Below are 16998 nucleotides of genomic sequence, written 5' to 3' on the forward strand. Positions count from 1 at the left end.
GTATTTTACACAGCTATGACTTCTTGCTCCCTCTCCCCCTCAGCTCCGGCTCCCAAGTTATTTACTTGTCTTTGGCTCAGACTTCTGAAGTGTAACATGAGATTCAATGCACGCACAATAAAGAATAGCTGATTTAAGAGCTACAACATGTGGCCAAGCAAAAGGTTTATGAATAGCTAAAAGTACATTTGGGCAAATTAAGACTTCCTGGAGCAGAGCCAGGTCAGTGTTGACACGGCTGCGGCCACGTGGACTGGTGGTAAATGGAACACTTAGAATAACATGAACATCTGGTGATCTGTAAAGGTATGGAATTCCGCAGAAGACCCTACTGGATGAACTAAGTGAGTAACACTCAATTGAAAGAAAAGGAAACAGAAGATGAATGAGGACGTGTCCTCTTCTTTATCCTTCCTTTTATATTATCCTTTGATCTTACAAGAAGGGTTACGATATGGCTTTGTTCGTTAATTTTTTTTATGTTGTTCAAGATCAAATAGGCTATATTTTACACACTTCAAACATGGAGCAAGGAACGATTAAGACTATTGTCTGTGAGAAAAAGGTCATTTTGTTTGTAAAGTGCCCATCAACTGTCAGATCTGTTAGAAACATTTCAAGAGCTATTGAGTCACCTTAGGAGCTGTTGGTTGCATAATGAAACACAAAGCTAGAGATGGGATGAACCGCAACTAAGGTGCTGTGCTTTGTTCTGAGCCCAGCACATTGTTCATTTCTTTCATAAAGGACATTGTAAGCTCAGCACATTTGTACTTGCAGAGTGTTCATCCAATTGCTTTTCTTTTTAGCAGGAAAAACATCACTTCAAAACATGGAAGTACATTAATCCTGAAAGTATATAGGAGACTTTGCATCTGCATAGAAGCCTTCTGAACTTCTTCCTAGATTTTCATAGTGGTAGTCTTTCTCCAGCAGGAGCCTGAATTCTCTCACATGGGAAAAAAGGAGAATGATAGTCACCTTATGTAATTCCTCAGCAGTTTCTGCAGCACAATATTCAGGAAGGACTGATAGCAGGTCCTCTCTGTCAGCCTTGGAGGTTTTCTCTCTGACAGGGCATCTCAGTGAGTTAGAACAACTTCATATTGCATCCCATGCTGGGACCATCCATCTATCTGACTGGTGTGGGCCGCTGGAACACAACGAGCTTATTTCTAATACAGACCGGGCAAGCTGCATTGCTACAACTTGGTCCTCTTCTGGTATTTACAGCTGGGCAATTTTCCAGCCTTGGTAGATTGGAAAGGTGTGTTAAACAGCTGAAAAGATTGCTTCATATCAGGAGATGCTTAAAGAACTTTCATAGAGTCTTAGGCAGATTTCCGAGCACCTCCAGGACTAGGGGATTTTGGTCAAAATAAAGCCTGCTATCCAGTACCTTTTGCTCAGTCATGTATGGCAACCTGCTCTAAGCTGCATAACCATGAAAGTAATGAGCATTAAAAGTGCATTTTTTTTCATTTTTCAGTGTTGATTTTGGAGGATGGATGATTTCAGTTGAACTACCGCCACTACATGCCTTGAGGTCATTGCAGGCTTGTCACAGAAAGCAGACCTATTCCATTTAATTGCCTCCTGTTATCCATTTGACCTATCGGATGAAAAGACTCTGAAACAAAGATTAGTACTCTCCTATGGCTTACACATTATGCTTTGAGGTTGCTAAAGAAAGAGAGAGAACCTTTAACACTCAGTTTTATAACCTATGCATTTACAAAAGGGTAGCTGTGAAACTGAAAGCAGATGCTGAGTATTTGAAGGAAGCTAGGAAGACTAGGGGCAACCCTGGCCCCCAGTGAAGTCCTGGCAAAATTTCCATTGATTTCACAGGAATATGATTTCTTGCGTGATACTTAACACTCCTGTGATGGTTTTGACACATGTTATAAGCTCCATTTGCGACGTGCACATTGCTGCAGGTTCAATATCCCACCCACTACTGATTATTGATGTAGCTGTCCTTAAAAGGTTTTCATAGTCAAAAAATGCAGTGGTCCCTCCCTCTGTAATACAGATAATCTCTAAGCAACCCACCCTGAATATTTAGGATGGAGAAATTTCAAACTATTAGTCATTTTGAGAAATTTAAACTATCTGAAATATGTTTAGTATAACAAAAAGTTTACAGTAAACCAGATCTAGAGGGAAAGGAATTTAAACTGTGGGTTGGAATGCACTGAAATTCATGCTAAAAACACCTGTGAAGATTCAGAGTTATAAAAACAAAATGATGATAGTGCATCATTTTGAAATGTATGTGTGGTTTATTTTCCTCTTTAAAAACACCAGCAAATACAGCTTCAGTTTAGAGTAATCATTCACCATGTATTTTGCTTCTCTGTTTTGGCAGATGCATGGAAAACAGTATTTATTAAATACAGTGGTTGCTTCTTCATACCTAAAGCATTCTCACAGTTAAAAGATAGGGTGGGGGTTTTTTTTTCCAATATTTTCCAAAAGGGCTGCTTCTTCTGTGTGTGCCCTTCATATGAGAACTTAAATTTACAGATAAGCTATAAAACTCTGGGAAAAGCAACACAGTGAAAATGCTGGCTGACTGTTACATGATTAGAGCCACAGCTACAATTCTGTACTAATAACAGGGTAGAATATAGAACAGTATAGGCCAAGTAATTAAATTAATTTAGCTGCTTTACTTCTTTTCAGTCTCCTCATATTTGTTATTACAGAAATACGTTTTTTCCTAGCTGAGATCTGACCCTGTTGTAAAACAAAGAAAATCCTGCCCCACATAGTTTATAATCAAATTAACTCAAAAGAATCAAATGCTGATTTTATCGGCCATTCTTGAGGCTTTAAGCAACTTCAGTAAAAGAAAGGTAATAGGCACATAACTGATCACAACTGGTGTGCAGACATTTATAAGGGCCAGCTGGCAAAAGAAATGCATCCCCCTATAAAGAAGCATGTTCCTGTCACAGAGGTGTTGAATTATTACAACAGAAAATAAATTTCATCTATAATTTGTCCCTTAGATAGGTGGCCTGGTAAGGCTTTGCTTCCTCCCCCCACCTCATCACCCTTCCCACTGGCTCCAGAGTAACCCAGGGATGCTGGGGACAGGCAGGACAGATTTGCTAGGCAGGGGGAGAGGAAAGCTGGCACGGGGTTAGCAGCAGACAGTAAACACATCACATAGTGAGAGCACAGTCACACAGATGGACTATCTTGGCTCTCCCTCCTGTGCAATTTCATTAGGATCGTGCCTATCCCAAGACTTTCTGTGTGATTAATGCTGTTGGCCAGCCACACAGGTGACCAAGTGAGCATGCATGACTGGTAGACACTCATAAAGTCTCTGCACTAGTGGCACTAATAAAAAGAAATGCAGAAGGAAGGCGTACAGCAAAGGGATTATTTTAAAAAGAACTGGTGATCTGGATGGGTAGAGAAAACAGCCATGCATGGCACAGGCTGGGCCCTGGAAGTGATGAAGCAAGACAAATGCTTATGTGGAAAGATGCACTAGTCTGGATTGCTTAGGGAACAGGAAAATCATGGAGGCAATGCTATAAGCATTTCTACTACTTTCCCAGGCAAAACCTGTCAAAGAGAGTATTTGTTGCGCATACATCAGGGTGCCCTTCCTGTGCCCTAAACTGAGGCTGGGCAGTTCTGCTCACATTGTGGACCTTAGTCCTCTCCATCTCTCAGCTGAGTGTAGTTCCAGGAGGCACCCAAGACCAGCTGTCAGTCCACGTGTGGTGGGATACCAAGTATGAACACCTGAAATCTCTTTGCCAGTCATTCTCCAGCCTCAGAGCTTCTAGGTTTGGGTTGTTTGCAGGAGGATTTCATTCACAGATCACTGCAACAGCTGCAGCTTTTGCTGACCTGAGCAATAAATGCCAGGAGCCTTCCTTGGTTACTCAATAGCCATACCAGAACCTCCTCATGGCCCAAGTCCCATACAGTGAGCAGATATCAGGCACCTGATTAAAAACTGGGCCAAATGCCCTGCAAAAGCAGGAGTGAAACCAATCTTCTTGGACTGAGCAGCGAGCACTAATCATTACCTTCCATGTTGAATTTTAAGATCCATTAGCATTCTCATGCCCCATCACAAACCCACTGTCCCACATGTACCTGTCCTCCAGCAACTCCTTCTCTTACTCAAATTTATTCACACACATTGCATATTTTTTACCTTTTTGCTCCTCTAAACTCTTTTCCCAGTCTGATTTTCCTAACTTTTTTTCTCTTCCCAGCTTCTCTCCTGTCTCCTAAAAAGCTGTCATCACTGGTATGCGCATAATCTTCCCCCCATACAGATAGAACCAATCTGAATTTTCAGACTGACAAAAAGATTTTCCATTAAAGAGACAAAGCAAAGAAACAAGCAGTGACCTAATATTTTCTACAACTCATTTTCTTTCCTATATTGATACAACAGGGGTATGAGAAGGGGCATGCTCTCTTAAATACAAAACCTAGCACCTTCAGAGTTGCACAACAATGAATACTTTTAAGAAATAACCTTCGCCCTTGTACCCACTGCTTATCAATATCAACACGGTCATACCCAGGCTAAATCCAGTGATCCCATCCTCTCAGCCTTGCTGCCTGTTATTTCTTTCTAGGACTTAGTGTGTCTTTAATTAGATCACATAATTCTTAGAGCAGCAACTTTGTGTTTTCACTTTTACAGGAAATTGCTTGGCTCCTTGTGGGACTGACTAAATGACAAACACAGTAATAACAAACCAACTGATCCTCTTCAACAGGAATTGCAGAGAAGCCCTGTTGACTCAAACACAGAAGAGTGAAAGTGTGTGACTCGTTTGAAAGGAAACAAACTCTTCTGTGGAGGAAACACTGGTGAAAACGATTATTTCCCTGAATAGTTTTAAAATTGAGGATCAAACAAATCCTAATAATGGGCAACTTTGCTGTTGTTGGAAAGAAAGGTCTGTCAGAGGATGCAAGCAAAACAAAGAAGTGGAAAGAGCTGGCTTTATCAGATTAATTGAAGGGGAGGAGAGTATCTGAAATCTTGGCTCTAGAAGTTTGCTTTAATTTATGCCTTTTTGTCCTCTTAACCTAAAATGAAACGATTTACCCTTCTGATTCTAATTTCACCTTCTATGGGTGAATTTCACTCATAGTAAATTAAATGTCACATATCCAGTGATACTGAATGGGATTAATTTCTGGATGGAGACACTCTGAGGTCTGGCCTATACAAAGATGATCCCCTGTGTGCCACAGTCTACGTTCCCATTCCTGTCAGTGGACATCAGTGTAGTCTGTACAGTCAGTGTGGAGCAATTCAGCTACCCTAAATTATGCTGAAGGTAAATGCTCCTTTGGGGTTGCTCACTCTAAACTGTACTTCTGTTAATTTTGGGAGCTTAGATACCAAGTGTTAAATCAAGTATCCACACATAGAATCACAGAATCGTCTAGGTTGGAAAAGACCTTTAAGATCATCCAGTCCAACCATTAACCTACACTACCAAGCCCACCTAAACCAATCAAGGGCAGACTAGACTAAACCATGTCCCGAAGAGCCACATCTACCCGTTTTTTGAACACTTCCAGGGATGGGGATTCCACCACCTCTCTGGGCAGCCTGTTCCAATGCTTGACCACCCTTTCCGTAAAGAAATTTTTCCTAATTTCCAGTCTAAACCTCCCCTGATGCAGCTTGAGCCCATTTCCTCTCGTCCTATCGCTAACTACTTGGGAGAAGAGACCAACACCCACCTCACTACAACCTTCTTTCAGGGAGTTGTAGAGAGCGATAAGGTCTCCCCTCAGCCTCCTCTTCTCCAGGCTAAACAACCCCAGTTCCCTCAGCCACTCCTCATAAGGCCTGTGCCTCAGACCCTTCACCAGCCTTGTTGCCCGTCTCTGAACACACTCCAGCACCTCAATGTCTTTCTTGTAGTGAGGGGCCCAAAACTGGACACAGTATTCCAGGTGTGGCCTCACCAGCGCCGAGTACAGGGGGACAATCACCTCCCTGCTCCTGCTGGCCACAGCATTCCTGATACAAGCCAGGATGCTGTTGGCCTTCTTGGCCACCTGGGCACACTGCTGGCTCATGTTCAGCCGGCTATCTACCAACACCCCCAGATCCTTTTCGGCCAGGCAGCTTTCCAGCCACTCCTCCCCAAGCCTGTAGCGTTGCATGGGGTTGTTGTGACCCAAGTGCAGGACCCAGCACTTGGCCTTGTTGAACCTCATACAGTTGGCCACGGCCCATCGATCCAGCCTGTCCAGGTCCCTCTGCAGGGCCATCCTACCCTCCAGCAGATCGACACACCCACCCAATTTGGTATCGTCTGCAAACTTACTGAGGGCGCACTCGATCCCCTCATCCAGATCATTGATAAAGATATTGAACAAGGCTGGCCCTAAAACAGAGCCCTGGGGAACACCGCTCATGACCGGCTGCCAACTGGACTTAACACCATTTACCACAACTCTCTGGGCTCGGCCACCCAACCAGTTCTTTACCCAGCGAAGAGTATGCCTGTCCAAGCCATGAGCTGCCAGCTTCCCGAGGAGGATATTATGCGAGACGGTGTCAAAAGCTTTGCTAAAGTCCAGGTGACATAGACATCTATTGCCATCTAGGACACCATAGGATATCCCTCTGAGCCTCCAGCTTCTGGACCAAAAAGACACATGTTCTGTGCCAAATCTGCCTGTCCTACTGGGTGTCCTCAACTCTCCATGGTGTCTCAAGAGGCATGAGACCCTTGTGTTGAAACAGCTGCCTCAGCCCCCGCCCCCCCCCCCCCATGCTGATGTGGAGACACCTGGATTTAAGAGATTTTTTTTTTTTAAAAACTTTAAAACACTGCAGCTAATTCAGGTTCAAAGTCTTTTTTACTGGTAATTGGAAGGTGAGGGGTGGGCTTTTTTCTATCTTACCGTCCTTCAGCAAACTGGTAGAATAATCCTCTGTTACCGGGTGGGTATGACTCAGACCCCTGCTGCCAAGCACACATACTACTTTGATTTCAATGGGATTTCACCATCAGTCAGAAGGGCTTTTCTGTTTGCCAGGAAAGTACTAATAATATAAGTATGGAATAAGATGTTTACAAGTGGCCCTTCCTTAAAGAGGAGAAAATACCGAACAGACCGCATACACAAAGTGGCTTATACCACAGTTTATGGACACTAGTGAAAATGTGCATATTTTTTAAGGGGAAAGCTCTGTGTGTGGTGAGTGCCTCTTGTGTTTGTGGTTTTGTGGTAGTAAAATAATAAACCCACTGTAACTGGCCTTTCTCCAAGTAGCAGGGCAAACCAATGTTTTTTAAAGGCAGTCTGTTACATGAATAGGAACTACTAATTCCTGAAGTCCTTGAAATTTTTAGAAATCTGCTCAGGTTTGTCTGAAATTGGTACTGTATCAGAATACTTTCTAAATCACTTTCCAGTACAAGGGAACCAAGGCACTAGGCATCACTGAAGACATACTTAAAACTCAGCCAAAAGAGAATATATCACTTACCTGGTGTAATATGACTTCATGATAAAGGACTCCCATGGGACTTGGATAGACGTTCTTTATACTGCATGTTCCTTATGATCAGTTTTGACAATTTACTGCACCAGGAAACTGGAAATGCCCAATTTAAACTGACCCTCAACATACAGTTCTTTAAGGGAAACACTTCACATAAGTTTTAAATATTGATCAATCTTTAAATGAAACAGTAAAATAATTAAAAGGTGAACTATGGTATGCTTAGGTTAGGAACCACCTAACCTCAACTTTACTCAAGCATCCAAGTGTCAGGTATTTAATCTAAGCTACTTATCTAGGCTCCATTTACAGTCAGCAGTGAGAGGTAATTGGGTAGTAAGTACCTGCAGAGGGTAATTCAACACGCCTATTTTAAACATATAGTTTAGGATAAAATGAAGTAGTGTTTGAAGGTGCCCCTGACTCCACTGGCTTAAGGGGAAGACTAGAATACTGGTGCAGAAGATACCTGATTTCTAAATGGTTAAATGAGACGTAATGAATCCTTTCCTTATGTGCTAAATATAGCATATATATATAAAAGGTGAAAGGGGAGAGAAGATCAGACCAGACCAGAGCGATCAATCTTGTATATTTGTCTGTAAATAAGGCTAAATACTAATGGAATAGATGTGGGATTGGTTGTTACTGGATTACAAAAAAAAAAAAAAAAAAAAAAAAAAAAAAAGACAAGATTTTTTATAAGCAAAGTTTATATAGGATAGAACATAAACCTAAAATAGCATTAATGTTGGATATTTAGTGGTGTAACTGAGATCAGACTGTGTCTCTCTGTAGTTTAAATAGACCTAATATGGTGCACAACATTTTTTTTCCAGTTTCTATTCAAAGCTGAAATTCACCCATAGTAAATTAGAATTCTCTGGCAACTGGCCCATAACCTTTAAACTTTTCTGGTTTATGATCTTAATACACAAAGGCTTTTTATCAGTAAACTGTGTCTGGATTTGAACCAAACTCCGACTCCTACTCCTTCTCCATGCCACAACATTTTTGTAAAGCTGAACAAACATATTATACCAAACCCAGGGCTTTGAAGTGTAAACACCAATACACTATATTAACACAAAACAGTCCAAAAATAAGACATTTACAGCCAAATTATTTCTCCAGTATGCAATGGCTACACAATACAATATCTTTACCTGAAAAGATACTGCATAACTGTAATTTGTATTTAAGTGGTGTCTGAAATGGATTATCATTCTTGTTTCCTTTCTTCCCCGTATGCATTCATGACTAAAAATAAAAAGGAATTGTAAGCCTGACAGTGTAATTTCAGACACTTCCTGTGACAACTATTAAAAGACCATCATCACATATGCTGATTTGAAGAAATTAGTTTACCTGAAAAGGCTTTTGTTATCTGGCATAATCCCTCTTTTCTGCAAAGGAAATGCTGGATTTCTGGAAGTAGGTTTACCTGTATGTAAAAAGAGAAGCTTTAATGATTTAATTCAGAAAAGCGCTCTCTTTCCTGGAGCCTTCAATGGGCTTGTGTTTAATTTAGCAGAGACACCTCATGTGCAAAATTCCTGTCAGCGTCAATAGTGAATTACAACTTGCGATTCCTTCAACATGGGATAATGAAGTTAAAGTATGGGCTCTTCCTCCATGGCCATCATTAAACAAAATTTTAGACTTACAGCTCTCCTCCTGGCTGCAGAGTTTTCACCCCTTCTCTGCCCCCTTTCCAGTTTCTGCAGCTTCTCTGTTCTCTGCCGGTTATCAATCACTGTCTCTTACTGCATGGAAACAGCCTATGCCTCTTGATTTGCTGTTCTTGGGAACAGTGGTAAGCTAACATAGCTAAACCGCATCCAGGCTCTGCAACAAAGAACTGTGTTGCACCATGGTATGGCCATACCAGCAGCAACTAATGTTAGTCCAATATTTAAAGTTATCTGGAGATATGGGCCATCTGGTTTAAGTCTCTGCTGTGCTGCAGACTTCCTGAGGAAACTTGGACAATTTCTTTGATCACCTTACGTCTCAGTTATTCATGTGTGAAACTTCTGGACATTGCAGAGTGCTGTAAGGGTTATTATATTGCACAGTACTAGAAGCTCAGATATGATAATATGGGTAGAATGAGCAAAAAGCAGTTTGCAGAAGCCTGGGATGTTTTATGATCTGAGACCTGAATCCAAAGCAGGTATATTTCTAGCAAACTGGAACTGCTATAAAAAATTCACTTTGGATAACTTAGATAAGGCATCCTGTCCCAGGGTACCCCAGTGCACATGCTCCTGGCTCTGACTTCTGTGGACACGCAGTGGTTTTTTGCATCCTCATGAACTTCACACCTAAACTACACACCTTTTAAAAGCAGCTTTATTTCTCCCGGTCCTTCAGTTCAGAGTCTATACTTTTGGGTCTTGCCATTATTATCTATGCCATTGAAATACAAGCCAAGCTTTATCCAGAGTTTGGTCACATTTTTTCAAAGCAAGCCCTCAGTTTAAATCACTTACATATTTTCACCAACAGGTCAGGTGTTTATTTAGACATTTGCATATCTAAGTAGCCTAAACTGTGCCCACAACTTACTCAAGTGGAAAAAAAAAAACAATCATGAAAATACTAAGGAATATTGGCACCATTGATGCTTTGGACTGTGAGTAAGCAGACTGCAGTGCCAGAGCAAGTAACTCCCATGAAGGCCCTGGAGGAGGACACCAGTCCAGCTCACACATTATCAATTGTAGGAGCACTGTCACTGTTTGGAGAGGTGCCTAAATTATGTCTACAAAGAAGCAATTACATTAGATGAAACTCAATACTGATATAAGATGTGAAGCCTAAATTAGTCCAGCTTTATCTTCTGCTTACGCTATTATTCTGAAATATTGCACGCATTGGCTAGTTGTTTCTTGCCATTTCTAAATTCTCTTTTTCCAGTGGGGTAAATTGTTTAAATTTCCCTTGACTTCTGTAGACACTTTTGTTGCCTGACATGCTGGTTGAGGGTGGCCAAGAACACAAAAGTTCAAGCTAAAGAAGAGAAAAGGAAAACTTGACACTCGGTTGTGACAATTTTCAGTATTTACACTGAAATGCTTACATCCAAAATAACATTCTATGTCCAAATGAGAAATTGCCTTTGATCACTGGGTGTGATATAAAGAAGAATGAAATGTTGGTATCTGACAAGTATTTCTTAGTAGACAGGAAACTTGAAAAAACTTTTTTATTGCTGTTAAACCACACTGCTGCAGTATAAAATAAGCATCCGATAATTTTCTTTTTATGAGTGAGTGCTGAAAATTTGAGCTAGCCCTGTCCTCTCATTCCCACAAAGGTTAATACAATAATCTTGTACCTTCTGGAATAGCTCTAGACGATGCAAGTCTTCTATTTGAATGCAGCCAGTACCATCATTTTTTCTGGAAGATAAGCAGATCAGAAGATCCCAAGGGCTTATATGACCTATCAGGAAAGAAAAGAAGCATACTGAGAAAGAAAATATCATGCAATTGCTATTCAAACAAAAAATACTTAGAGCTAAATTCTGAGGAATAGCAAACTGTTGGATTGCTAAGTACATGAACAGCTACAGGTGGCAGAAGGGAAAAAGACATATTTGCTACCACAGTTCAAGCTTTGGCACTAAATTTAGGTATTTCACAGTTGACACCTCCTGTTATACCTGCCTACTGATGTCCAGTCCCCTGGTGTCTCACCTGTTTAGCATTCAGAAATGAAAAATTTCAATAACATGGTGCTGCTTTAATTTGTTCTTTTTTCTGAACTCCTCAACATGCACACTTACAACACACATCCACTATATGCAGTGTGATCTTCTGAGGTCTTTCATTATTGGGAAGTAAATTTTACAGGAAGTAATACTGGTGATGCTATTGCAAACAGCAGGAATTTCTAGCCTGAATTTTGGTGTAGCAGCTTCCTAAACATCAGACACTGGATTGCCAACATCTAGAATTGGTGTACAAGTGGGAATTAAGTTGCACTGAGCAAGTAGCTAGCTTCTGAGCTAGTTCTGATGCTTCCTTTCTGGGGCAAAGCTGACCTGTGAGACCATGGGGTTCTATTATCAGGAAACAAGCAACACCGGAGTCAGAGATGGCTGCTTGAAGAAGAGACAAAACTAAATTGCACCAATTAAACCACTGTTATGGATTAGAAGATACAAATAGGCCTTGGAGTTTGTCCATATTGCATGTGATTTGGTATAGAAATGCCAATGCAGTTTCAAATGAGCTTGGTCAGCTCTCTCAAGTGCAAATGGTTATTTGTTTTCTTCTGTATAGAGCCTTCGTAATCTGGAGTAGTTAGAGATAGTAGCATCTCTCAAAAGATTAACAGAATCACTACATCTGTTGAGGACACCATGAATATGTTCAATAAGGAGTAAACCATTTCAGTGACAGGATGACAATTAGAAATAAAGAACTTCCAAACAGAAAGGGCAGCCGGAGAAGCTGTATAGCATCCAAGGCAAGGTATAGCATTAGGTCAAAGCTCTCTGCAGGACATCTATCTCAGTAACTGGTTCGTCAGTTCTTTCTCCCAAGGTTGAGAAGATTACATGCATTTTATTCCTTTTTGTGATGGAATGTGTGTGATACCTTCCTAATTTTATTAGATTACCCCCTAAATCTGGTCCCACTGATGGCCCACAGAGATCTTTATTTTGGCTGACTTCCCTCTCCAAAATGTAATTTTTTCCTATCCCAATCACAATTGCAAATGCCAGGCAGGGTGAAGATTTCACTTAAGGAGATTTAACACTCAATTTATGTTAAGTACAGTAATGAACTGATTGTGCAGAATGGGTCCAGGACTATGGAAGTAACTATCACCTTTTTTATGTTTATAAGCAGTGTGACAAAGCTGAAGAGATGGATTTTCAGTTATGCTGCATCCATTACTGTAAAGAATTTTACAATTTCACATTATGAGAACCAGTATTATGGTATAAAAATAATTAAGGCATGTGAAATTTAGGCAAGACAGATTCACTATGTGCTCCTTTGTGAAAGAAACAAACAAAAAACTGCAGGTAGATAAAAATGGCACAGACAGCAAATAAATGAAACATTAAAGAAACGCAGAAGCAAATACTTCATTTTAGTGCAAAAGATTGACAGTGTTTACAACCTACTTGATGACCTCACCAGCTATGTAATTATCAGATAAGCAAGATATTATGCCTTTGACTAGTAAACACCTTTGAATAAATCATTATAATTACATATAACGCACAATGCCTAGCTGTGTGCAAATTGAAAGGGAGCTGGAGGGAACTCCATTTCTCAGAAGCAGTTCATTTCCTTCCCTTGTTTATTGTTACACGTCCTGGCCAGGGGTGAATTTGATCCCTGACTCCAAAGGATATGCTGCACTGTGTATGATTTGCCTTTAGGACACAGCAGAGTGATTGATATGAATGCACCAAAGAGAAGAAAAGGAAGGGAAAAAGGGCCCTCAGACCTAGTGTGTTTCTGAGCCAATGCCCAGGAAGTAGAACTGCTAGGAACAATTTTTCAGGAGGGGTTAAATGCCTGCCATTATTTTTGTTTTCTATTTAGAGTAATTAGACATCTAGCCAGTCATTTCAGTACAGAACAATCAGAACTGAAACATGTCTATTTATAGAAAACAGGAGACTTCCTATTAGAAAAACAGCGTACACCTAGTGCTGTCTCTCAGATTCAGGCTGACAGAGCAGTCTGACATCTATTTAAAAGTATCAATACATTTCTAATCAACTACATGTGAAAAGAGTTCTTGGAAAACAAAAGTGAAAGAGACGTGTTAGAACCGTTACCTAGTTTTGGAGCAGACTCTTCTGTGAACAGATATAGCCTAGAAATTGCCCGTGTCATTCCTCTCACAGCTTAACTGTTCGTGGAAAATGAACATCTATGATCATGAGGCCATGAGTCTGTCTCCCTTCTGCAAATGTAGTTATTATAAAACTGTACCTCAGCAAAAACGTGCTACTGTTATTAATATTCAAACATCAAATGGCCTAGGCAAAGGATCCCAAGCTGTCAGGCACTGTATGTTAACACAGAAGAAGATCCCTTGCACAGAAATTATTTCTAAAGTAAAGCGAGATACAACGTGTGAGTTAAAACAGTCTACAATAAAGAGAAAGGAAGAACAAAAGCGACAGTAATAACACAAGTCATCTGCATGGAAAAACTCATGTTTCAAAATGTTTTTAGAGATGTTTGATGAAGAAGCATTAATAATGTCCATATTATTCTGTCTTCAATGCACACACTGTTTTGCTGGTTTCCTGCAGACTTCACACCAGAAGCGGGCTTTGACAGGACATTTGAAGTGGAAGGTTAAAATGGATACTTCATATCTGAACAATTTAACTACTAGCAATTTGCATGAAGCTTTTTCCATGTAAAGGGCTTTGTCTACAGTTACAGAAATCTTGTTTGCTTTATTCAGCCAACCAGTGGAGCTCAGCATGCGGGAGTGGTAGATCAGTTAAACAGTATGAAATCCCACCTCATGGAGGTAGTCTCTACTGCCTTGTATTACTTTGCATTTGAACTTAAGATGAGAATATGCAACTGTGTGTTCATCTGCTCTCTGAGCATTTTTTCAAACCAAGATTTTTTAGTTCAGCCTGTTAATTGAGGCCTTGCCTACACAAGGAATGTTCATCTGCAGATTTACATCTTACTATGTGGCAAATTGAGCTTAATGGATACAGCTTATGCTGTCAGCATGATGCTTTTATTCATCTGTCTTTTTTGCCAGCTCTTTCCCCCTCCTCTCCTCCAGTCTTTGTAGCCCTGTCTTGCAGTCCCATCTTAAAAAGTGGTTTGTGTACCTGAGAATATCAACCCGAGTTGCTAATCCAAGAATCGGTAGTACAGCATACTTTGATTCCAATCTGCTGCGATGACCTTTAATTACCCTCATTCTGAATGAGTCAAAGTACATGCTATTCAATTCAGAGAGCAATAGGTTTCAATTGAAAATTGATATAATGTACAAATTATAATTTTCAATAAGATACCACTGTTTTCATTGGCTTTGACTCTGACTTGTTACTTGGAATAATTAAAATGGTTAATGTGGAAAAATAATCTAAAAGATAACAATCTAGAGAGAAAAACAAACATGTTTATAGCAGCAGTGGAAATAGCAATGCAGAGACCAATAAAAACATTTAATTTTTTCTATAAAAATATTCTGCAGACAGTTTTTGTATTCTGGTATTATAGATTCTGGTATTATAGATCAAAGTGAACAGAAACAAAATGAGACTGTAGGATTTAGTGGGGTTTTAAGCTTACAGGGTACACATGAACTTCAAGAACTTCTGGAGGTTATTTCTCAAATGAAGTAATCTTATTCCTACCTTTGAAATTATCATGTTCTTCCCATGAGCTATAGCACCGGAGGCTGGATTTTGCAGGAAAACTGTTAGATGCATGCAGCTCCATGGAGTTTTTAATCTCTTATGTGTATACACAGAAACGTATTCTTTGATTTAACCAAATAAGTAAGTTTCATCTCAATACCATAAATTGACATTTAATTTTTCAGTGTGAAGGTCCTCACTCTGAATTTTGAAATGAAAGAACTTTGCAAATCAAATACAATTTTCATCTTCTATGCTCATCTTTTGTACTTCATTCATTCTGGGAAATGAAAAGGATGGTCAACTTTATTTTTATTTTAACTTCTAGTCAGTTTGCAATTTTGCACTTGCTTGCATCATCACCTTAAAAATAATCAATTTACAAGCACTGAAGGATAAGAAAATGACAAGAAACAGCCAACATTTGTTTGTCAAGAGCACATTATATAAAACTAGTCTAATTTCTTCTGACAGAGTAACTGATTTAGTGAACAAAGGAAATATGGTTGGACTGGGTGATCTTAAAGGTCTTTTCCAATGTAAACGATTCTGTGATTCTATGATTCTGTAACAATGAAAGGGTTTGACTTTGGTAAGTCTTTAGACACTGTTTCCACATAACATACCTATATCAGGTGAGCACACAGCTATTTGAAAAATACTCTACACTATCAAAGTGGATTTTTTTTGTTTGGAGGAGAACCTCAAAGCATACCCCACTATACCTTCAGTTCTGTCCAAATTTCTCATTAACAAATTGAATGCTGCAATAGGAAGTGCATTTATAAATAGCGTATGACACCAAGTTGAAGGGAAGTATAAGCACTTTGGCAGACATGAACAGAATTCAAAATAATTTTGACATATGGCCCAAATTCAACCTGAGGAAATTCAAAACAAGTTCGAAGTGCCATAATTCAGAGGGAGAAGTCATATGGACAGATACAATTGGCCAGGGAGCACTACTGCAGAAAAGGGCCAGATTCATAAACTGCATATGAATTAACAATATAACACTGTTGAGAAAAAAAAAAATCCCAACTAACTTTTCAGTTATTGGCAAAGATTTATTAGGACTGAAAAAGCTGACTTCCCCTCCTATAAAATTGAAGTTTGAATTTATTCCATGTCACATAGAATTCTAAATAATAGGGACTATATTTATAGTGTAGAGCTCATTTTCTTCGTAGTAACTTGTATGGTGCTATGTTTTGGATTTGTGCTGAAAACAGTGTTGATAACACAGGGATGTTTTAGCTATTGCTGAGCAGTGCTTACACAGAGTCAAGTTGTTTTCTGTTTCTCACGCTGCCCCGCCAGCGAGTAGGCTGAGGGTGGGCAAGAAGTTGGGAGGGGGCACAGCTGGGAAAACTGACCCCAGCTGACCAAAGGGATATGCCATACCATATGACGTCATGCTCAGCATATAACGCTGGGGGAAGAAGGAGGATGAAAGGGGGATGTTCACAGCTATGGTGTTTGTCTTCCCAAGTAACCATTACATGTGATGAAGCCCTGCTTTCCTGGAGATGGCTGAACACCAGCCTGTGATGGGAAGTAGTGAATGAATTCCTTGTTTTGCTTTGCTTGGGTGCACAGCTTTTGCTTTACCTATTAAACTGTCTTTATCTCAACCCACAAGTTTTCTCACTTTTGCTCTTTCAATTCTCTCCCCCATCCCACTGGGGAGGAGTGAGCGAGCAGCTGTGTGGTGCTTAGTTGCTGGTTGGGGTTAAACCACTACACCATAGAATAAATTTTTACCTATCCCAAATCAGTAATCCTCTTTAATCACTGGAGGCAGGATACCAAGTAAACATTTTAATTTGCAGCAAAGATTATATAAAGTTTCTAACCGCAAGGATGAAGTAGTGGAATTCATTACGTTAGGAGGCTACAGAACCCCTGCCAAGGAAGATCCTGAGATGTGTACATGATGTTTTTTTAAAAGAAATTCCCCTCAGCTCTACTTGAAATATATTTCCAGGCACCTCTGAGCTGCACGGATGTGAAGAGAAGATTTTCAGGAAAAGGTACTGTTTAGGTACTGACGCATTAAACTGTATTCAGATATACTTTTGGCATTTTGTAA

General features: G+C 40.0%; 1 protein-coding gene across 1 annotated transcript in view; it reads right to left on the bottom strand.

Moving 5' to 3' along the window:
* The window catches only part of CPED1 (cadherin like and PC-esterase domain containing 1), a 158975-nt gene that overhangs the window by 111544 nt on the left and 30433 nt on the right, over positions 1 to 16998 (bottom strand). Inside the window, exons 3-4 of the mRNA XM_075724014.1 lie at positions 10872 to 10978; positions 8897 to 8972 (exon numbers count right to left, since the gene is read on the bottom strand). Of these exons, the coding sequence (XP_075580129.1) occupies positions 8897 to 8972; positions 10872 to 10978 (183 nt within the window). The remainder of the gene's footprint in view (positions 1 to 8896; positions 8973 to 10871; positions 10979 to 16998) is intronic.

Source organism: Pelecanus crispus, chromosome 1 (assembly GCF_030463565.1).
Source record: "Pelecanus crispus isolate bPelCri1 chromosome 1, bPelCri1.pri, whole genome shotgun sequence".
Lineage (NCBI taxonomy): Eukaryota > Metazoa > Chordata > Aves > Pelecaniformes > Pelecanidae > Pelecanus > Pelecanus crispus.